This window comes from Prunus mume, linkage group LG7 (assembly GCF_029339155.1).
Source record: "Prunus mume cultivar Tortuosa linkage group LG7, ASM2933915v1, whole genome shotgun sequence".
In the NCBI taxonomy this organism is placed as follows: domain Eukaryota; kingdom Viridiplantae; phylum Streptophyta; class Magnoliopsida; order Rosales; family Rosaceae; genus Prunus; species Prunus mume.
The window spans coordinates 18,666,455-18,689,740 of NC_142704.1; the positions used below are offsets into that span (position 1 = coordinate 18,666,455).

Sequence of the window (23,286 nt, forward strand, 5' to 3'; positions counted from 1 at the left end):
TGTATATGTTTTTTTTGGCTGTCAATAAAAATTGGTTTTTAGTTTTTAAAACTAAAGTAATTCCTTAAACCGTCATCTGAAGACCCTTCCAACGACATGATAGTTTCAACAATAGTCGTATTATGTAAGGAAATACCACGTCGATAACTTTATAACAGATGACGTCTTATGCAATTTCAACGACCTCCCTTTTTAAAAACCGTCGTATGGTCAACTTATGAAATTTCAAATACATTTTGAAATACTTACAACGACGTTATTTTATTTAAGCTACGTCTATATTCTTGACGTCTTACATTATATTTAGTGGCAGTTTTGACTTATTTTCTGACTTTTGAACATTACTACAACGTCGGTTTATTTATAAAAACAGGTTGTGTGACGTCTATTCTCTTTACCCCATCAGTTAATACCATAGACGATGTAAGAGTATCAAAACAACGTCCAAATCTTGTGACGTTGTACATTCTTTACAACGTCGGTATCTGTATAAATATCGAAGTTTAACATATGCATACAATGTCGGTATCTGAATTTAAAACCGACGTGGTTTGTTGTGTTTATAACAATTTTTTATTGACCTTAGTTCATAATATTCATAATAAATTTGTAAAATTTCCAAAAAATACACCACAACTCCTATGTAGTCATGGAGATATTTTCTTTGTCCTAAAGCTTCAAAAATGTAATATAAAAATGAAAAATGTCAACATAAACAAATAAATCACAACATCCCTTATAGTTTCTTCAAACAATCATATGGCTTGTGTCATTCATTGGTGGGGATATATATATATTTTTTAAATACTAGTTTTAGCAATCTAATTTAGATGGCATTGTCGTAAGGAGTCCGTAGCAATTTTCGGTTTATTTTTCTCAAAAATTTATATTTTTGTACAATTTTTTTTTTAAAAAATATTATTATTTAGGGTTTAGGGGTTTAGGTATTTAGGGTTTAGGGTTTAGTATATGACCACCCTAAACCTTTTTTACAATTTTGTTTTACAAATTTATAATTTAATGTTTAGGGTTTAGGGTTTAGTATATGACGCCAGTGTTGTATTTTTTTTTGGTCCCTTGCGCACACGCGTTCGAATCCCAGCAAAACCAAATCTCATGAATATTATTTAGTTCCTTCAACGTTGGTTTTATGTTTTGCCGCCGTCTTACTGCTTTACGACGTCCTATTTCTTATATTAACCGACGTGTTTGTAACGACAGTTTTGTATTATTTCCGTCGATCTTTGAAGAAGCACGCTTTCTAAAAATTTGGCCGCGACCTAAAATTTTCAAATTTCGCTCTAAGTCTACATTTCGCTCTCTCATTTCAACTCTAATCCAAGGAAGCCATAATCTGTGAGCTCTGCCTGCTTGTAATTACAAACCCTAATATCATGCTTCTTAATTCATTGATTGATATTCAGTTTTGGGTTATGAAGTACAAACATATAGGGTTTAGGGAATGGCTTTAGATATATGTTTAGAGTTTAGAAGATTATTCTAAAATCATAGACTGCATTGTTGGGTTTTAGATATATGTTTTGTGGTCTTTTAATGTTTTTGTAGGTATGTTCTTCATCAATCTCTGTTGATATGAATAGGGACAGTCCCGATCTCTTGGACTACAGAGGTCCAAGAGATTTGTGGTCACTCTCCGTTGGATGTAAATTCAACGGTTCACTCACTCTTGCATTCCTTTTAAAAAACCTTTTTTGAACCATTAGATTAACATCCAATAGTGAGTGACCACAAATCTCTTGGATCCCTATGGTCCAAGAGATCGGTGCTATGAATAGGGAATGGCTTTAATATTTGCATGCTTTTCATAAAAATTCAATGTTATGGGTTGTTAACATATGTTGGGTTCTTGGAAATGGTATGAATAAAAGAAGATTTAGCCTCCTTTACTTTAAGAGTTTGACGACGGTTTTTCGTAAAAACCGTCGTCTTTATTTCATTTACAAGGCGGTGTTTATTTAACCACCGTTGTATGTAATTGTATTGTTGTTTTCAAAATAACTGTTTATGAGCTTACAACATCGGTTTTTTCAAAAACTGTGGTCTATATAAATATAAAACGTCAGATGTTTTAAAAAAAGCCGTCGTCTTTATGTTAAATTACTTTTTACCAAAGTAATTATAATCTGCTATAGTGATGGTCATTGCTTGTCTTTTCACCTTATTATAAATAATATGGTATTTGTCGAAGATGGATAAGTCATGGATGCACGAGGATAGAAGATCGAAGGCATATAAGTTAGGGGTGGAAGCATTTTTGAAATTTTCAATAGAAAATGTTCTAACCACAACACATATTCACTGTCAATGTGTTAAATGTGGGAATGTTCGATTGTTTGGTGTTGAAATTATAAGGGGCTACTTATACTTTAATGGAGTTGACCAAAGTTATAAGAATTGGACATTTCATGGAGAACCTTGGCAAGCAACTACTAATGCTAGTTGAAATGTGGAATAAGGTGATGAACATAGTAGGTACAGTTTTGTATATGAAGAAATAGAGATGGATGATAATGATTTAGGCGATTTTGGATCCGATCTTTATGAGTTCTCTAATGTGATTGGCGATGGAGATCAACCCTTGTACCCTTGTTGTAGTAAGTACACCAAGTTGTCGGCATTAGTGAATTTATATAATTTGAAGGCAAAACATGGGATGAGTGATGTTTGTTTTACAGAATTGTTGATACTTCAAGGAGAATTGCTTCCAGAAGGAAATACAATACCTTCCTCTATGTATGAGGAAAAAAAGACTTTGTGTGCATTGGGGCTAAGTTATGAGAAAATCCACGCATGCCCCAATGATTGCATCTTGTATAGGAAGGAGTATGAACATTCAACTCATTGTCCTACTTGTAGAATCTCAAGATGGAAGGAAGGCAAAGATTCAATCTTGAAATAGGGTGTCCCAGCAAAGGTAGTGTGGTATTTTCTACCAATTCCAAGATTTAAAAAGATGTTTCAATCACGTAAGACAGCTAAGAGTTTGACTTGGCATCCTGATAGAAAAGCAATTGAAGGTCAGATGTCTCATCCGGCGGATTCTCTCTCTTGGAAACTCGTTGATGATAAATGGCCCGAGTTTGGTAATGAGCCGAGAAACTTGAGATTGGCTCTCTCATCTGATGGATTCAATCCCTACAGTTCTCTAAGTACCAGATACAATTGCTGGCTAGTTATCTTAGTTACATATAATCTTTCACCATGGCTATGCATGAAACGAAAGTTCATGATGTTAACCTTATTGATTTCTGGTCCGAAACAACCCGGAAATATTATAGACGTCTACTTAGAGCCTTTGATTGATGATTTAAAATCTTTGTAGGATGTTATTAAAGGAGTGTATGATGCTCATATAGGAGAATACTTTACACTTAGAGCTGAATTACTTTGGACAATTAATGATTTTCTCACTTATGGAAACTTATCTGGTTGTATCATAAAAGGATATAAAGCTTGTCCAATATGCGGTGATGATATACCTAGTCACAAGTTGAAAAATGGCCACAAAATATGTTACATAGAGTATAGAAACTGGTTACCAATATATCATCTATATCGGAGCAACGTGAAGCATTTAATGGGAAACCTGAATATGACATGCCTCAAAAGCCATTAACCGGAGAAGAAGTGTTACAAATGGTTGAAGGTATTAATTATAAATGGGGCTAAAAAAAAAGGGGAGGTGGAAGTGAAAATGATGGTGACAGAGTCTGTTGGAAGAAGAAGTCAAAATTCTTTGATCTCGAATACTAGAAATACCTTCATGTGAGGTATGCCCTTGATGTTATGCATATCGAGAAAAATATTTGCGATAGTATCATTTGTACGTTGTTGGAGATCCCTAGAAAAAATAAAGATGGGATTGCTACTCTTTTGGATTTATTGAACATGGGGGTCAAGACTGATTTGCAACCCGAGTATGAAGAAAGACGTACTCGCTTACCTCCAGGGCCTTGGAATTTGTCAAGAGCATAGAAGAGAGCAATTTGCAATTCTTTCTATGGTATGAAGGTCCCTAATCAAACCCAAAAAAAAAAAAAGTCCTTGAAGGTTATTCTACAAATATTAAAAATCTTGTATTTTTACAAGATTCAAGACTTCTTGGGCTTAAATCACATGATTGTCATACCTTGATGCAAAAATTGCTCCATGTGGCAATTCGTTCTGTCCTGGAGAAGCCTGCAAGGTATGCAATAACTCGATTGTACTTCTTCTTCAATGTTATATGTGCAAAGACGGTAGATGTTTCCAAGCTAGATAAGTTAGAAGAAGATGCAGTAGTAACTTTGTGTTTGCTTGAGTCGTACTTTCCCCCTTCATTCTTCGATATCATGGTTCATCTAGTAGTACATCTTGTCAGAGAAGTTCGTCTATGTGGGCCAGTTTATTTTAGATGGATGTATCTATTCGAAAGATATATGAAAGTGCTAAAGGGGTATGTTCATAACTGTAATCATCCTGAAGGTTGCATTGCTGAGCGGTATATAACTAAAGAAGCTAGAGAGTTTTGCACCGAGCTTTTATCTGATGTTACTACAGTTAGAGTGCCATCAAGTAAGAAGATGAGACTTTCAAAGTCCTTATTAGGTTGCACAGTGAGTTTAGTTGATTGAGGCTTGTTGAATCAGGCACATCTATATGTCTTGGAGAATACGGAGGAAGTTCTACCTTATATCGAGTATGAGTTTTATTCTTAAGTAGTCATTTTAAATTATATTCCTTATGTTTATCTGATATGTTTGGGATTGTAATGCTTGAATTTTTTGTGTTATGTAGAGAACATATGATCCACATCAAGACCACTTATCCAAAATTTAGAAAAAGAACAAAGTGGCTACAAGATAAGCGCAATACCATTTTCATTCAATGGCTACGCTTTAAGGTATATGAAATTGAACAACATATTGCACTTTTAATTTTCTTCTTTTTATGTTAGATTGAATTAAGATATGATTCATTTGCAGGTTCAAAGTCAACTTAATGGGGAAGACAATAATGGTGTATCAGAAAATTTGAGGTGGCTAGCAACTAGTCCAAGCATGGCAGTGCTATCATACAGGAGCTATCTTATCAAAGGTATTAAATTTAACACCAAGGCATAAGATGATGTGCGTGCAGTTCAAAATAATGGAGTTTATTTACTTGCATGGTGTCATTCAAGATATTTGGGACCTTGATTACCAAAAGTTTACAATCATGGTCTTTAGGTGTGATTGGATAAATAGCACTTCTGGCCTTGTAGTCGACGAACTTGGATTTACCCTTATAGATCTGAGTAAAATTGAACATAGGAATAACCAATTTGTTATGGCTTCTCAAGTCAAACAAGTATTTTTTGTTGATGACCCAATGTATCATGGTTGGTCAGTAGTGTTATCAATGCCTAATAGAGAATATAATGATGTTATTGGTGATGATGTCTTAGGTGATGTGAGAATTGAGTGTGAGCCATTTACTAGAAGGATGCCAAATGTTGACACATTTGATGAACTAGCCGGTGAGTCTGGGAGTCAAAATATTCGAGATGGGTGTAAAAATATATGGGTTGAATGATGCTTGTAATTTATGACATTACTTACGCCCTAAATGGTTGTGTATGACATTAATTTTGTAAGAAATTTTATTGCATTTTTTTTCACTTTCATTATACAGGGTTTGGGCTCAAAGCTTTCAATACAAAAAAATCTGGTTCAAGTACCAAAATACGACGGTCCTGTTAACATTATTGCAAAAACGGACGTCATAATAGTATCAGACGTCATTTTTTATCATACCTCATGCAATGGAAGACCTTAAAACCTATAATAAAAAAAAACAAAGATAAAAATTCTAAAGATGCCGGTTTAAAAAAAATGGACATTAAAAAGGTCGTACATCTCCAATGAGATGGCCTCGATGTACTTACCGCCGTCTAAAACATAACTCAAAAGACTGCACATAATAATAGAACAACGACGGTAATGAAAAGCCGTTGTTACAGGATATCACAATGGGAAGGCCCAAAGAGACAACATTTAAACGAGGATAAAACGACCTCGTAACATATATACCGTCGTCTTACTGCACAACCACGATGATACACTCTTATTACGAAACGTCTTAACAATATACCACGTCAATTTATGTCTTTAGGACTTGGTGAGTAAATGAATTACATCGTCTTTAGAAATAAAAATAACGTAGAACAAAGTCAGCACGTCGCATTTTATATGCTTAGCGACGTTTATATCACTACATACAACACCTTTTTACAGTAACCGATGTTGTAAGTTCTTTTCATTGTCAGCATTTAAAATAAAGGAGAGGTAAAAACCTCGTTCTTCCCATATTTACTATCGTCATTAATTGTTTTCATTTCTCCCTAGTGACCATGTGTCGTGCAATATTACAGACAAATGTCGTTTGTAAAATCAAGATGACGTAGTACACAGTAACCACGTCGTTGTTGATAGGTTATGCGATATTTGTATCACGACATAGAACACGGTGTTTATAATAGCCGACGTTGTAAATCATATTTCACTGTCAGAGTTTAAAGTAAAAGAGACGTACGAACCTGTTTATCCCCATATTTACTGACGTCATTAACAATTTTCACGTCTACTTGGTGATCATGTGTCATGAAATGCATTATAACAACGTCTCTTGTGGAAACAGAGGTGTTGTGGTATGTTTTCCTAACGTCGTCGCTGATATACTAATAGACATGTGTATGTATTTTAATACGTCAACTTCTGAGTAAAGACTAACGGTGTACAACATTTGCAACGTCATATTTGGAAACAAAAGTGACGTAATATATCATCATGTGTCTTGGAATGTCTTAATCAACGGCGTGCAGTTAATTTTTTTATGACAGGGTGGCTTTTTTTTTAGGCGATATTTTACTAAACAACGTCATGTTTTTTTATTTAGACGACGGTTGTTTCCCAAATTGAGTCATTTACACGTTCACTATTAGTTATTTTGGTGGTCATTTTCTTTACTTTTACATTGGCTTTTATTAATTTTGACGTTGTTTCCCAATGAACAACGTCTGCTTTTTACTGTCATGGTTTTGTTTTTAAAAAGATGTCGGTCGATTTCACGAGAGTTAGAAAACTTGCTAGACAACGGTGAATTCCCGTAGTCTATTGCCCTTTTTGTAGTATAGCATGATAACAACGGCCTCATTAAAAACTTTCCAGAGAAAACAAAACTCTGAGGTAGGAAAGAGTACCACCCATGCCAATGACTAAACAGAAGAGTCAAACAACTAATACGAAACAAACAACTAGAACTCAACCACAAAACCCTTAAAACACAACCCATCACTACGATGGTACTATCAAATTGTTATAAATTAAAATAATAGATGAATGATTAACCACTAAATGTAGGGCATTGTTAAATGATCTTCAATTTGGTTAATTGTTTTTTACATGAATAATTCTTGAAGGATGACATTGAAAATAAATAACTCCAATTACCAAATAACATTGTAAGATGAAAAGAAAAAGTGGATACAAGATCTAATATATTCAGAGGATAAACAAAATCGTATCTTGGAGTGTACTGGATGATGTTCACGGGTGTTCCTAAGAAGGCCATATTGGTCATCTTGTGATCCAAAAAATAAAAAAACTAATTAAGAATGCATTAAAATAACAAATATTGAACATGCACCTTAGGCCTCCCAAATTTGTTGTGGAATCTCGAGCACTACGAGCTAATTCTAGGCCAGCCTTGCTTCACATGCTGCTCCTCACACTATGAATATCAGGCCAAGAATGGGATCATTCACATTGCACCCTATAAATACCACTTTGACAGTCTTAACCATCGCAACAAAAGAAAAGAAAAAAAGCTTCTCATATTTTAATTAATAGTACTAAATAGTGAAGTTAGAGATATATATCCATGGATTCCAAGAGATGTTCAACCCTTGCTCTCTTCCTCTCTATCAACCTTCTCTTTTGTGTCCTTGCCAATGGCTGCTACACTTGCTCTTGGCAGCCTCATCAGCCAATCACAGCCCCTAAAACAAACCCTATCCCCAGCGTAGCGACGAAGAGCTGCCCAAGAGATGCCCTAAAATTGGGGGTTTGTGCCAATTTGCTTAAAGGGGCAGTTGGAGCAATAATCGGGAACCCGCCAGATACCCCTTGCTGTGCTTTGCTTGAAGGGCTTCTTGACCTTGAAGTTGCTGTGTGCCTTTGCACTGCCATTAAAGCCAATATCCTTGGTATCAACCTTAATATCCCCATTGCTTTGAGCTTGGTCATTGATGGTTGCGCAAAGACATTCCCCCCTGGCTTCCAATGCGCATAAGCTGTTACATTGTTTTGAATCTGTATGTCTCATGTGTGAGGCAAAACTTTGTATCTTGATTTCTTTCCTTGTGTTTGGCTAGACGTTAATTTTCATGTGCCAAGTGTTCAATGACTCTTGTATTGGGTTTACACACTTCCCATTGTAATTCCCTAATGGCATGCATCAACTTGAAATTGACTTCAATGTATTATGTTTAATTTCAAATTGAAACTACAGTTTGTAGGTTATAATACATTGGCCCCCAAACTTAAAATCCTAGTTCTTTCCTTTAGATGTAGCACATGTCAAATATAATAACACACGACATATATAACCATTAAATTTAAACAAAAGGGCTAAAACCAAACATAATTGAAGTGTTGAGTAGAAAATAATAAATTTCCACTTCCAAAACTTGAGCAACCCGTGAATATCCAACCCCCAATCATTCCTTCTTCCTCAGTATTTGGGTTTCACTGGTTTTGTTTTGGTGGTTTTGGTGGCTCCGTTAGTGGTTCTTAGCTCTTCCACGTCTCAATCAATGGGTGCAACTTGCATCCACCGGTTTCGAACAACTAATACATACATGTTTTTTTTTTTTTTTTGTAAAGATTCTTCCACATAATGAGGATGTTTAGGGCAACTTGCAGTTCATGTATGGTACTATTTCGCATTAGAAAAGAGAAAAAAAGGCAAGGAGACGACAAGAATTGTCTGCATGATGTAGGAAGGAAGGTGGTGATTAAAGAGAAAAGTTTGATCTAAAGCTAATGTGAACTTGCTGGCTTGTACTCATATTGGAAATGCTTTCATATCATATTGATATATAATTTGATGTTGTAGTTGTAGTTGTCGAGAGAGAGAGAGAGGTGGAACGTGCGAACCTGTAAAGAAGAGCATTTCTATCACGAGTTAGAATCTACACACAGTATGTATTTGTAATCCAACCACGGTCAAGTTTAGAGAATAAGTTTCAAACTGACAAATTTGTAAAATTCACAAGGATAGGAAACCACAGTATTTTATTTGTAATGCACAGTATTTTATGCCTATAATGAGTTTTATGAACATAGTTGCTCTTTTTTTGTTGTCATTGTCGTGGGAGAGATGCTTTTTAAAAAAATAATAAGTACGATTAAGCCCTATTTGGTAGGCTAGACTGGATTTGATTGGATTAACCTTTCTACATTACACTGGACTGGTTGGGATATGACTGGATTTTAAGAAGTTGTTTGGTGCAATACAACACCAAAGTTGAGATTAGTATGCTTTTTTATATTCTCATTTCCAAATTAATTACAACAAAATCAATTTTCAATCCAACGAAAAAAAAACGAATATAAGTTGTCATCTTCAGACTTCTTCCTCTCAGCTACCTCCCTTCATATCCCAAGAAAAAAAAAATAGCCACCAAAATTGAAAAATTAAAAATATATATATAAATAAAGAGGAAGAAGATATGAATATGCCTTTCGTCCAAGATATGAGGTCTAGATATGGCAGCAGAAAAGATATGGCAGGGGGGAAGAATGAGAGGATCTGAGATAAGAGAGAAGAGGAGAAGAGAAGAGGGGAAGAGAGAGAGAGAAGAAGAGAGAACAAAGAAGTGAGAGAGGAGAGAGAAGAGAGCATAGAGAAGAAAGAGAAGAAGAGAAGAGAAGAAGGGAAGAGAGAGAAGAAGAGAAGAGAAGAAGGGGGATGGATGGAGGCGTGCTCTCTGGCTTCAAAATCCATGTATGGAGTTGGGTTTCTGAGCCCCAATTATTTGGGACTTAGATCCAAAGCTCATATCCAGTCCTAGACACACTTTAAGCCCACCAAATATTGGCTAGGACTTATGTCCATTTTAATTGAAAATATCCAGTCTAATCCAGTCTACCAAACAGGGCCTAAGAGCATGTCTAAGGGGCAAGAGGCAAGGGATTAGGTGCTTGTTTTAGCCTCTAAAAATGGTACTATTCACAAAAAGCCTCTCAAATTTTTTATGGTTCTAGTGGTGGTGAGGGGCATAGGGCTAAAACTCAAAATTTGTTATTTTAATTTATTATTATTTTATTTGTGATAAAAAAATCAAAGCATAAGAAAAGCAACACGAAAATTTATTTTTGCAAACAATTTTGAAGGGCTTGGAGTATATAGAAAAAGCAACACAAAAAGAATAAACAAGTAAAAAGGGTTTGGAGTATATAAAAAAGGGAGTTTCATTAAAACACCCAAAATGGGGGTTGAAATTATAAAAAAACCCAAGCACTATTTAAACATATAAACACACCCAAAACTCATCATTACACACACTCAAAACCCATTTATAAACACACCCAAAATGTTGACTTTGGGGTTGATTTTGGGTGTGTTTCTATGTTTAAATAGTGCTTGGGTTTTTTTATAAATACATGTCTAAGATTGGGTTTATTTATAAATTTGTATATAAAAAAAGGGTATAAAAATAGGCTTAACTAATCGTTGAAAACTAGGAAAAAAAGAAGGGAAATGGCCTTCTATGCCACCCTTTTCATAATTTTAAGTGAAAATACCACCCATTCTTAAAAATTGTAAAACTATCACCTATAAATATATATTTATTGTCCACTTATTGCACAAATATCACTGTTACAGAAATTTTGGTCCCTTCTCAGCTCCCTATTCACTCTCTCTGCATTCGCTTGCTCTCTCTCTCTCTCTCAGCTCTCTCTTCCTCTCTCAGCGCTTTCTCTCTCCATCGACCACCACCACTCTCTTTCTCCCTCTGTCGCGAAAACCTAAACAAGCACTCTCTTTCTCTCTCTGCAGTCAATGTTAGGGTTTGTTGAGGGGGTTCTTGAAGGTGAAAGAGAGGGTTTCTTCGTTAAATGCTCTCTCCCTTCAACAATCTCTCAATTCCCTCTCTTTTCATGTCTTCAATCGACGTCTTTCTCTTCTCCTCTGCTCCTTCAGGGCCTCAAAAAACCCTAATTCTTGGTTTCGATTCTGACTTTTTTCACATACTTCCTCCTCATTCTCAATCCTCTCAGACAAAATTCGTGCTTTTCTTTAGGTGTTTATGGGATTTCCAATTTGGTTATGTGCGCAAAACGAGTGATTCTAAGGTAGTTTTGTATTTGTTATTGACTAGTTTGTCTTTTTGTATGGTTTTCATTTGAGAAGGATAATTTCACTAACCTGTGACTGATTTTGTGAAGTTTAGTAATTAGAGAGATTGGAAATTTCTGTATTTTAACTGTGAATTACTTCATGCTTGGATGAAACTTCTATTGGTCTGATTGATTTTGCTCTATTGATGTAGCCTCTCCAATCAATTTCCAAGTCTGGAATTGCATAACAGAGAGCAGAATGGTCGGGTTGATGATTTATCAGCTTCTAAGGTAAAGGGGGAACTACATAAGTGTTTGAATGAGCCTGTTACAGTTGCTACGGTCTTGTTGCCTCGTGGTTTAATCAATTCAGGGAATCTATGCTTTCTCAACGCAACGCTACAGGCTCTTCTATCCTGTTCTCCTTTTGTTCAGCTTCTGCAGGAATTGAGAACTCGCAAAGTGCCTAAGGTTTCTTTTGTTTATTCGATTACTTTGCATTTACGTGGTTTTAGTAGAATTGCAATTTGCAAATAACAAAATTGATATAGATTGCTGATCTCAGAAAATAGGAAGCTACCTTGCCTATGCTTGTTCTTTTTGTGGCTAATCACTTAACTAATATGTTGTCCATTTGAATTTGAATTTATATAGATTGGGTGCATTTGCAGAGTTCGTCTCTGAATTTGACATGCCTAGTGGTTCAAGTTCAAAGAACAAAGATGCAAGTGTTCTTGAGACTGGTAGGCCTTTTAGCCCTACCATGTTTGAAGGCGTTCTTTAAATTTTTACTCCAGATGTACGAACTAGCATCTCGGGCAGGCCAAGGTGTGTATCTGATCTAGGTGAATAATTTTCTGTTCTAGGTTTTGTCTTTTTGTATTTTTTTATTTCTCTGTTGAGCCTTCTTATTGCAAATTTAATCCTTGATGGTATTGCTGGCTGAAATTGTAAGGCACGATCATTGCAAAAAGATTTAGACACATGCATCTATTTGTGGTCACAAAAGTTGTCCTTCCTTGCCACTTTTTTTCTTTTAAATCCCTTATGCACTGTTTCCTTTCTTTCCTTATATTAATATCTTTTCACTATTTCCAAATAAACAAGAAAGGTCAGACACAGCACAATTTTGTTACTTTGTGATTCTCATAAATCTTGTATTGATCGGTAATGGTTTTCCTTCAGTATTATTAGGCTTGTTTGATAATTCTCATGCTTTACAATTTGTCTGATGGCTTGAAAAAGTGCCACTGCCTGACATAGCCCATGACTAAAATGCCTGCTGTTACAGTGTCTCCACTTAAATTGTTTATTTTCTGAAAACATGTTACACTTTTTTCCAATTTATTTCTCTGTTTGTGGTTTATTACACCTGTTGCAACCCATTTAATGTGAAATAATGGGTTAGACTGAGATATTTTAGAAGTTAACTTGTGATCGGTAAAATGTTGTAACAAATAGGTTAACAATCTTCTGTACTATTCTGAGTTCGCCAATATTTTCATGGACCAAGGAAAGAAGAAACCTAGAACACCTCAAGAGTAATTACCAAAGGGTTAAATTTGCATTGTTTAGTTTCTTCTCTGTCTAGTGTAAATATTTATGTCGGCATTGTTGAAATATAATCCTGTTCTGCCTGATTTCTCTCACTGATTTAATCACTTACCTGATTTAATCTCGTACCTGATTTCTCTGTTACTGATTTAATTCTCTCATGTTACACTGATTTAATCCTATTCTTTGATTTCTTAGAGCAGAAGTCATTTTCTATTTTTCTGTTCTGTCTATTTTAAATGATGTAATGAGAACCATTAGATCATAACCATTAGATCATAGTCTAGGTGGATTCTCTAGCTTAGATTTGGTATGCCACGTGTAAGCACCTAATAGGGTGACAGTTGTAATTCTGTTAGAAGAGAATCACATTTCTCTCTACGTCAGTCACACTATGTAAGCTGCAGATTGTAAGAATTTAATAGAACAGTGCCTTCCTCATTTTCTCTTCATGCTCTCTAGCTAAAATCTCCAGAAAATACTTCTCTTCCTAATCTGAAAATACATATACTAACGGCAAATTCTAACAGGCATGTCTATATTCTACTTTCACTACAAGAAAATGGGCCTTAGTTGACACTTCATTCTTTTATATATCTCAAGTTGTTTTTCTGATTGGATATTGTGGGTGCTGTTATGGATTCTTATTTTGCCATTAATTTCAGTTATTTCTATGAACCATATGATTTTCATTTTTGAGACCTTGAGTAGGACAGTTTCTGGTTTGGTTTGCCTTTGTATCTCTCACACTAGATGCTGATAAAGCCTCCTTCCAAGGAAAATTCCATTTAGATTTAGTTAGGATTTTATTACTTTTTATTTTTATTCTGATAACTCGGTACTCTAGTTTTTTCACTGGTTTTTGATAACAAGGATGATGAAGTGCGAGTCAGCAGAACAAGTGTGACCTTATTGTCAATCTTAAAACTTCAGCAAACCAAAAAGTAGGTAAACTTAGTTTTCATCCCTTTCAAGCTTGTTGTGGTGCTTTGGATTTTGGATTGCCATATACAATTTAATAAGTTAAGTTCTTTACTTTCCTTTTGGTCTTGGCAGTTGTTGTGGTGGGATAGTGTAAATTTTAAATCCAAAGCTTTTGACTTTGATGATGGTAATAAATTTGCTCGTTTTATTAAAATAATCATGAATCATCATTTACAACATAGGTCAGATTACAAATGTTGGTACTACTATATCTGCTTGTTTTTGTAATTAGTGGGGCTAATCCTGATGGAAATCAGTTTGGTCCTGCATAAGTCCTTCATCCTGATGATGTCCTTGCTTTTTTTTTTTTTTCCTCATTATTGATACCTTAGAATGTATAATGCTTTTGTCTAATATATGTACGCATTATATTTGTTTGCAGGTTAGGAGTATCAGTCTTCGTAGAGAAGGTGCTGACATTCATGTAGATGTTGGTTTGTGTATCACTCAGATATTGTTTAAATATTTTACTTCTTTGAAGTTCTTTATATGCTTTAATACGAGAAACTCTTGAAGATTGAGTATATGAGATGGAGAAATAGAATAATCTCTTTTAACTTTGGCAATATCTAATTGTTTTTAGGTCACCAACAAACTCAAGTGTAAGAACTCAAATGGGTTTCATTGGTTTTGTGTATTTGGATCGTTTTTCTGATTGGATATTTTGGGCTCTGTTTTAGGTTGCTTGTTTGCAATTAATTTTGGCTATTTCTATGAACCCTATAATTTCGTACGAGAAATTCAAAAGGGAAAGAAGGTTTGATTAAATTTTCATATGGCCCTTGAAAGAATGCATGTCCTACTTGAACAAGAAAAGTATATGATCGTTTTTGAGTCTTTACACTCTTTGGCTGACCTTGTCCAAGCAAGTATTGGATGTTTTATAGGAACAACAAATTAGTGAAGTACTCATCCTAGCTTCAAATCCCTTTGGGAGGTAAAAATGATAACTAGGATTTTAGTTTAATAGAAGAAGTCACTATTTTGTGCAGTGTATATATTGCTAGAATTTATCTGTGATGCACTATGTAAAGTAAAGTAGGTTTTATACCAATATTAGTCCTATCACGGTTCTTGAATATTCATGTTAATGACTTTTCTTGAGAAATCTTGTACTTGATAATTTCTAATTTTCTGTTTACATGTTAGAAGAAGATATTTTGTCTATTTATATATTCTTCCTTCTGGATGGTGCTTAGGACTTATAAGTTTTGGGAAGTACTCATAATTGTACTTTCGCCTGAGTAGGAATTTTTTTCCCAGTTTGCAAGAATTGTTCATCAAATTTATATAAGTTTGTAGATAGCACAAGCATGCACCTTTGAAGAAGCACATATGAGATTCTCATCCAACCAATTTCATTGTAACAAATTATGTATCTCTGACTCTGTTTTTTCCCTCAGGCTGGATTAGCTCTTGGAGAGTTGCGAAAGGAAAATAATTCCTAAGAAGACTTTGGCCAGTAACTAATCCACCTTCAAGTCAAGAACATCTTTTACATCCTCAACTTTTACAGAAGCCTCTCCGCCCATTCCTTGCTCGAGGGTATTTTGACGATGTAGGAGTGTAAAATGTGATTCCATTAAGGACGTCGTGTCCTTTTTGTAATATGTTGTAGATTATGAATATATAGTGGGAATGTGGAGTTTTTGTATTGCCTTTGGATTGCTCCCCTATTGTATTTGTATTGTCATAGTATTGCCATTGTAGTGTCGTGGTATTGACTGGTTATTGCACTTATATTTCTTTCTTATCACCTGTTTTTTCAAGTCTATCTTGTGAAGGAACTTATAAGGATATTTTGTAAAAGAAAACGCTTGATTGTATTAGTTTATTTTGTAAAGGAAAATGTTAGATCATTATTCATTATCATATAAATAAGGTATAACAAGCACCGTATATGTATCTCTTCAATATGATTGATTCGTGTTCAGCTATTGCTGTAAGAATGTGATTCCATTATTGCTTTTTTATTGATTATTTATTATTGTAAGAATGTGATTCCATTAAGGACGTCACGTCTTTTGTATAAATCAAACTCATAGTTGCTTTCCCTGCAACAAATTATGTTCATTAAGAAAACCAACCAAAAAACAATAAACAAAAGCAATTTGTATATTGTATTTGAAGGGATGTATATAATGCCATAGTCTAACTGAAGTTGTATTAATTTACGTCGAGCCGTCCTTAGCTTGGGGTGGTTATCATTATCAGTATAGAATTTTGTATTTATAATTTAAAATTCCATTATAATAAGGTGGAAAATGTGAAATGTGCATCATATCTCAATCTCATCATTGTGTTTGCAAAATGATGCATGCCTCAGCTACTTTCAGTGTCAACAATGTCTCCAATTTCATAGGGTATGTATATCATTGGCAGGAAAAATGTAAGGGAAATGTCGATATAATCACTTTCTATTTCTTTCTGCAGTTTCGTCTTGACAATTTCTGTTTCTTTCCCCTTTTCTTTTCAGATTACACAAGAAAAAGAAAAGCCGCCAACTTGTTTATTGTATTTGTATTGCGTTTTTATTGCGTGTCTATTGCCACTTTATTGCTTGTTTATTGCTATCGTATTGCTTTTGTATTGCATGTCTGTTACCACTTCATAATCTACGTGCCATTACTTTCATATGGTTTTCGTTTATTGCTTTTTGGTTGGTTTTCTTAATTAATATAATTTGTTGCAGGGAAAGCAACTATGAGTTTGATTTATACAAAGGACGTGACGTCCTTAATGGAATCACAATCTTACAATAATAAATAATCAATAAAAAAGCAATAATGGAATCACATTCTTACACCAATAGCTGAACATGAATCAATCATATTGAAGAGATACATATACGGTGCTTGTTATACCTTATTTATATGATAAAGAATAATGATCTAACATTTTCCTTTACAAAATAAACTAATACAATCAAGCGTTTTCTTTTACAAAATATCCTTATAAGTTCCTTCACAAGATAGACTTGAAAAAACAGGTGATAAGAAAGAAATATCAGTGCAATAACCAGGCAATACCATGACACTACAATGGCAATACGATCACAATACAAATACAATAGGGGAGCAATCCAAAGGCAATACAAAAACTTCACATTCCCACTATATATTCATAATCTATAACATATTACAAAAAGGACACGACGTCCTTAATGGAATCACATTTTACACTCCTACATCGTCAAAACACCCTCGCAGCTCTTTCTCTCTCTTGGCTATCTCTCTGTCTCTCTGTAGTGCAACTCTCTATCTCTCTCTTTGCTCTCTTTCTACAGCGCAGCTCTTTCTCTCTCTGCCTCTCTCTCTAGCTTCGTTCTGTCTTTTTCTCCCCCTATTCGCTCTCTTGCTCTCTATCTCTTTATTCATACCTTCCTTTTTTTGTAAATTATTTTTCAGTTGTTATTATTTTTTAAAATAATTTCTTACAATGTCTTATGGTGCAATTATGATGCACATGACTGCCTGTTTTTGAAAGGCACGTTGTTTCTTTCTCCTCATCTTCTTCTTTTTGAATGAAGTATGGCTTAAACCGTAAACCCATTGATGAGCTGTAGTCAATATACATACAATATAATAGCAATATTAGGCCAATATACATACATTAGAGAATCAATATTAGGGCAATATAATCGCAATACGACAGCAATAGCATCACAATATACATGCAATACGGTGGCAATATGCATACAATATATATACAATACATAGGCAATATTAGTACAATACACATGCAATAGGACAGAAATATTGAAGTCAATCTACATACAATACACACACATCCATTACAGACTACAATTTAGACATGGAAAATAAATCGCCACCGAACCCTAACAATACTATCCTGCGAAGTAAAAATTATTTCTTTCATAAAACTTGAAAATTCAATTGTTATTACATAGTCAACCAATCTTTGCTCTAGTATATACACACTTCCTACCTATAATTATAAATAATGGAGAGCTCACAAATTCTACTAATTTGATCTTAACTTCATCAATTTGTTCTTCGGTGTATGAGTTAGTGCTCTCTTCTTGCACATTTTCCAAGCTGTTATATTCTCCTCCCGTGTAGCAATATCAGCAACAACAAGTTATCTACAGATCTGAAATCATAACTGCAGATGATTCTCAATTAACAAAGAGGAAAACCATTTTCTTTTATAACTTTGGTTTTGGAATATATAACAAAATGCAATAGTTCAAACTCAGCCTCGGCCTCAGAACAATGAAATACCAGCAAAAGGAATCAAATTAGGGTATGTCCTAAAACTGCTAACAATATGCATACCTATAGCATACTATATTGATTCTTATGCCCCAAAAAATGAAAGAATAAGCAAAGCTTACCAATTTATTTAAACTATTAATATCTCTTCAAATTCTGCAACAGATTACAACTGCATTAGCGCAAAGTTGTTTCACAGCTGTGGGTGGCTATCTGTCATTATGCAGTCAACTTGCACCACAGTGAAAAGCAATCTTCTAGGAGTGAGATGTCATACTTACAGTAAATGCATCCAGCAGAGGTACCAGCAGCGTTGGTATGAAATGTTCCATGAAACAAACTTTAGAATCTGTGATAGAAATAGACAAACCAATTAGGTGTGTAAATTTATGCAATAAGGGGAAAGCATGAGAAGTTCACCTTTTCAAAAGTAGTTTCCCCCATTCCTGTTTTGTAGAGTTCATAAACCATGGCAATCAAAAATATTTTACTCAGCCTGGAAGAAGTTTTCATCACCTGCCAGGAAAAAACAAAGAAAAGAATTAGCATTAATATATCTCTGAAGAAGGTAGAGAGAATTTTTATTAAATTTTTTTTTTTTTTTGTTCTTCCAGATACAACATAGATAAATAAAACTTCCTTTCAACCCAATAACAATTTGGCACCATCCCTTCAGTTTTTCCTTAACAAAATCAGAGGTTTGTATGTATTGTATGTGTTATCAATATGAAAGATAAATGAATAAATAAACCATCAAAACTGTAAAAAATGTTTCTTACACATGTACAATTAAAAAATTAAAAGTTCACCTCATAAACAGAGTTGTCTAACTATCCATACACAAAAAAGACAAGCAAAAGCTTAAAGAGTTAGCTTATAGCAAAATCCATGGCCCCATTTCTCTAAACCACACCTGCTGGTGGCATGTTCCCATCTTCACTCATTTCCCGCTTTGTTTTAAGCATACAATGATCAAGCACAAAACAGCAAACTTTTAAAGAACTCACATTACACCACATATGGTTCCTTGCCCTTTGTTTAGACATTGAATATTCATCCCCAAACTGAAATTCCAAATAATCACAAGAGAATATGAAAAACAAAGAGAACTTATCCATATCCAATATGCAAGCCCTTAAGTTAGCAAACAGAGTTAAAGCAAAACCAATTTTAGTGAAACCCCTAAACCCTATACCCATTTCAGAAAACCCACTAAACCAATTTCAGAGAAACCCCCAAACCCTAAACCAATTTCAAACAACCCCGTCAACCAATTTCAAACAAACCCATAAACCCTAAGCCGTAAAAGAATTCCGATGAACAACCTGTTTGCTTTGTGAATGATGGCATTGTTCTTCGATGACAGATTTATTTGGGAGAGGAAGACAGAAGAGAGTGACGGTGACGGCGAGAGATGAGAGAGTTAGAGCTGAGAGACGAGAGAGTGAGAGCAGAGTGACCAGAGAGTGAAGATGAAGAGACTGAGCGACGGAGAGGGTTTAGGGGAGGTAAATTTCAGAAAATGTGTTAGGAGAGCAATAAGGGTACAATAATTTTATATTTATAGTTGATAGTTATAAAAAAAATTGGGAAGGGATGGTATTTTTAGTTAAAATTATCAAAGGGGTGGCACTGAGGGTCATTTCCCAAAAAAGAAAACCAAATAGCCCAGCAACTAGCCGTTGGAAACTAAAAGAAAAAAAAAACACTAAACTAAACCGCCCAACAACTAGCCGTAAGGCAATCGTTATTATTGAAGGCACCATATGGAAGATCCTCATAGAAAGCAGCTTTTGCTGCGCAACCTCTGTTTTATAAAAAACTAACCGTGGGACCTACTCTTGCCCAGGCGAGCCATTGGGCAAAACTAACCCCATATCTTACCTTAGGCCAAACACATGTATTAGAAAGTGTTTTTTTTTTTTTTTGTTCATTAGAGGCTAGATAAGTCCCATTAGACGTGCTCTAAGAGTGTAGAAAAGATAAAACTGAAAAAGAGTCAATACTATTCAAAACTCAAACATGAGAGACATGAATAAATGCGTAATTTTAGAAAAAGACTCAGCTTGCTCATAAACAACTCAAAAGAAAAAACAACAACAACAACAAAAGAAAAAAAAAAAAAAAAGGAAGCCTGAACATTCCTCCGATCTGCACATCAACAAAACCTTAGCATAACCATTCAGCAACAAAATCGATGATCCACAACAACCACTAGACAAAAAAGAGAAAAAAGAGGAGTAGAGAGAAACAAACGCGAAAAATCAAAATCGTAAAAGCTCCTCAATTACCCTAGCAATTAGCAAAGCAATAAAGGAACACTGAGATTTTCATCTGGACAAATCCTTTCACTATAAGAAAAAACAATTAATAGTCACAGACATCTGTGACACATGATGAGATAGCAAGCATTATCGATGTCTAATAATTATTTGTGTTCGTTGTGCTACTACGATTTAATAGTTATCTCATTCTGTGGCACGGATATCAGTAGCTATTAGTTACTTTTCTTGTACAATTTGTTTTTTTTTTTCCTATCCCTATTTGAGATGGACAAGTCCTTTCTTCATAAGATGTAGGCCAATGAACGAACATCTTAAGCCCACAGGCCATTAGCAACCATATCTTTCAAGAGAGACCCATACACAAAAGCTCATAAAAATTTGCTTTTCACGCTAGTGTGGGCCCATGCGGATGTGTCACGCTTTCATGGACAACTCAAGATGGGACCACGTGTTGTTGGACTCCAAGATGATCTAACATGTAGACCACGCGTGCCACGTTCGCACTGCTGCAACTAATCCATGGATATCCTTGACACATAATTAATCTACATGGAATTTATAAGTGCATGCAGCGCCAACCCCTCTTTGCCCTCCTGATATAATAAGAACTGACTATTAGAGTTGACTTCACATTCTTCGAATGTACATAGGCACAAAGAGGTGCAGCTAATTGAGTATTATTTTTAATCTTTTTATCGCCGAAAAATTTTCCAATATAAGTAGTGTCATATATATTCAAGCATGCCAAAATTAAATATATCATCTGTGCTTCAGATTGAGGACAAAGAGGCCAAGATTAAATTCAATATTCCAACATTATTATCATGATATCATCACAACTGATAGAATATACTTTATATATTAATTATAGTACATATGAGCCTGCATTTTCTGGTATCTACTCATTCAATTTTACTACTAACCATAAAATGCTAATGAAGTCTTAATCATGTAGATTAATTAGGTACATGCCTCTCATCGTATTCATTGAGCGTACAAATTCTAAATCAAAGTACAAGATTTCGGACCTCTCCACGCATTTCCAGTTAGTTAGGTTTTAAAACTCTGGATGCTCTAATTGTATCAATGTTAAGGCATCCCCTGTTATTTTCACTACATGTTAACCACATATAAATCTTGTAGTTAAATTAAGTCAATCGTCTAGACCATAATGACGTTAGAATTTCAAACTGGCCCATCCATGGAGGTCGAATTATGTGAACCACGTTTTCTCTGGGTTTGCACATCACAGATATGACAAAGTGCAGGCCCAATTTTGTACACATTTTGACATGTTGGACTCCCATAATGATAATAATTCTCAATAATAAATAAATAAAAAGCAACATGATGATCGCACACTTGGCAAAAATAAATAATAAATAATAAAATTGGTCCTAATGGGTGTCATTTAAAAGCCATGCTTACATGTAACCCTACACAAAAAAACACAGGACGACCTTAAAACTTTTTTCCACAAAATAATTATAAATCATCTACTAGGCCTACCAACTCACAGTTATCTGACACGTGGGTTGTCTCCTCCTTTTTTTTTTAATTACTTTAATTCTCTCTCTTCCATTATGCATGATAGATATTGCATAAAAAATAAAAAATAAAGATATTGTATAGTCATCCAGCGAGAAGACCATGCAGCCAATCAGTGCATAAATACAATTAATTGTTAATCCAGCATATAAGATACTGTCATAATTGAGCCACTAAGTGTCTGGTTCATTGGCTCTTGGAGCACACGAAAGTATTTCGACTTTTGAGATCCTATTTGACACCATATATCTGGTCATGATTCTACATCATTATAATTTATTTGATATTTGTACCATCCAATTCTCGTTTAGGATTTTTTTTTTCCCGCATTTGTATAATTATTTTTAATAGAAATGAAATTCACTTGCAAGTTGTTTGCAGTTCAAGTAGTTAAGAGCATTTATCCATGCACTTGAAGTCCTATGTTCGATTCTTCTCTCCTTCAATATCGCTTATTTTAAATAAATAAAAACAAATTGAAACTCTCTTATATAAGTTATGTGATGCCTTCTCGTTTAATAGAAGTGAGGTTCGCTTATATCCAATGTTGACCATATGTAAATGATAATAAAAATTCCATAATTTGAATTTAGATATAAGATAATACGGTCGGTATACGATCCACATAAAGCTAAGCAAAATTTGTTTATAAAATTTGTCTTTAAAGTTGGGGATGGACTGGTTTCACAACAATTCTTGCCCTTCACTATTCTCTGAGGCTCTGAATTAAGAAGAAAGAACAGATAAGAGTATAATAATGGAAGGTTTATTGAGTTTAATGATTACTGTAAGCTTTCGTGTTCCATGATGTCAATTCAGCGGATTTGAATTGTAGGCTGGTAGTTGGAGTTGGGCTCCATTCTTTCAAATCTGTGGTGCATTCCTCAGTTCCCAGTTCCCAGTTCCCAGTTTTTCAAATTTCAACTAAATATCTTATTGACGTCTTTCAAAATCATGATTGTATCCTAACCAAGATTATACCCATGTTAATCTTCCTATTTTTTTCATTAAGATGAGAGCAGAGCGATATTCTAAACTATTCTAATGAATGAAAAAGCGGTTCAAATTCGAGTGTAAAGGGGCAGGCATGCTGCCTTGAGCAAAATCTGGGTCATTTAATTTTAGTATTATTGCTGTTGAAATGATGAAGTATGTGACCTAAATCTGTGGCCAAAACTTTGATTCTGTTTTATGAGTTGGCTCCCTCCCAGAAACCCCGGGACAGACTGGAAGAATGTGGGAAAAACAAAAACAAAAACTACAGCGTTAACCCAACCACTGGAGGACAGAAACTAA

At 34.7% G+C, this 23,286-nt stretch overlaps 1 protein-coding gene, 1 long non-coding RNA gene and 2 pseudogenes across 28 annotated transcripts; 3 read left to right on the forward strand and 1 right to left on the reverse strand.

Moving 5' to 3' along the window:
- Positions 1-2,674: 2,674 nt before the first annotated feature.
- Positions 2,675-5,123, forward strand: LOC148915657 (uncharacterized; annotated as a pseudogene).
- Positions 5,124-7,800: 2,677 nt separating this feature from the next.
- Positions 7,801-8,517, forward strand: LOC103337194 (14 kDa proline-rich protein DC2.15 pseudogene; annotated as a pseudogene).
- Positions 8,518-11,025: 2,508 nt separating this feature from the next.
- LOC107880421 (uncharacterized) lies at positions 11,026-15,751 on the forward strand. 26 transcript variants are annotated; one of them, XM_089041857.1, is made up of 7 exons: positions 11,026-11,399; positions 11,597-11,675; positions 11,790-11,855; positions 12,056-12,212; positions 13,786-13,882; positions 14,305-14,332; positions 15,326-15,751. In XM_089041857.1, the coding sequence occupies exons 1-7, from the start codon at positions 11,374-11,376 to the stop codon at positions 15,368-15,370; spliced, it is 498 nt and encodes a 165-aa protein (XP_088897983.1). In that variant the 5' UTR covers positions 11,026-11,373; the 3' UTR covers positions 15,371-15,751. The 26 variants fall into 26 exon arrangements, 10 of the variants coding, with proteins under 10 accessions (XP_088897983.1, XP_088897979.1, XP_088897980.1 ...); XR_016122245.1 differs by adding an exon at positions 13,995-14,049 and having other exon boundaries at positions 11,031-11,399; positions 11,597-11,855; positions 14,305-14,356; XR_016122244.1 differs by adding an exon at positions 13,995-14,049 and having other exon boundaries at positions 11,031-11,399; positions 11,597-11,855.
- Positions 15,752-17,778: 2,027 nt separating this feature from the next.
- On the reverse strand, positions 17,779-19,148 carry LOC148915658 (uncharacterized). 2 transcript variants are annotated; one of them, XR_016122081.1, is made up of 3 exons: positions 18,578-19,148; positions 18,280-18,506; positions 17,779-18,047 (listed from the first exon to the last, which is right to left on the reverse strand). It is a non-coding gene; the product is annotated as an uncharacterized LOC148915658 (long non-coding RNA). The 2 variants fall into 2 exon arrangements; XR_016122080.1 differs by having other exon boundaries at positions 17,779-18,506.
- Between the last annotated feature and the right edge of the window lie 4,138 nt (positions 19,149-23,286).

What these genes read in the sequence shown, in the direction of transcription:
- LOC107880421 (XM_089041852.1), top strand. Translation starts at nt 11,374, where the DNA reads ATGTGCGCAAAACGAGTGATTCTAAG. An exon ending in GAACTCGCAAAGTGCCTAAG is followed by an intron (nt 11,856 to 12,055) that starts GTTTCTTTTGTT and finishes GTGCATTTGCAG; the next exon opens with AGTTCGTCTCTGAATTTGAC. An exon ending in AAACTTCAGCAAACCAAAAA is followed by an intron (nt 13,883 to 14,304) that starts GTAGGTAAACTT and finishes ATTTGTTTGCAG; the next exon opens with GTTAGGAGTATCAGTCTTCG.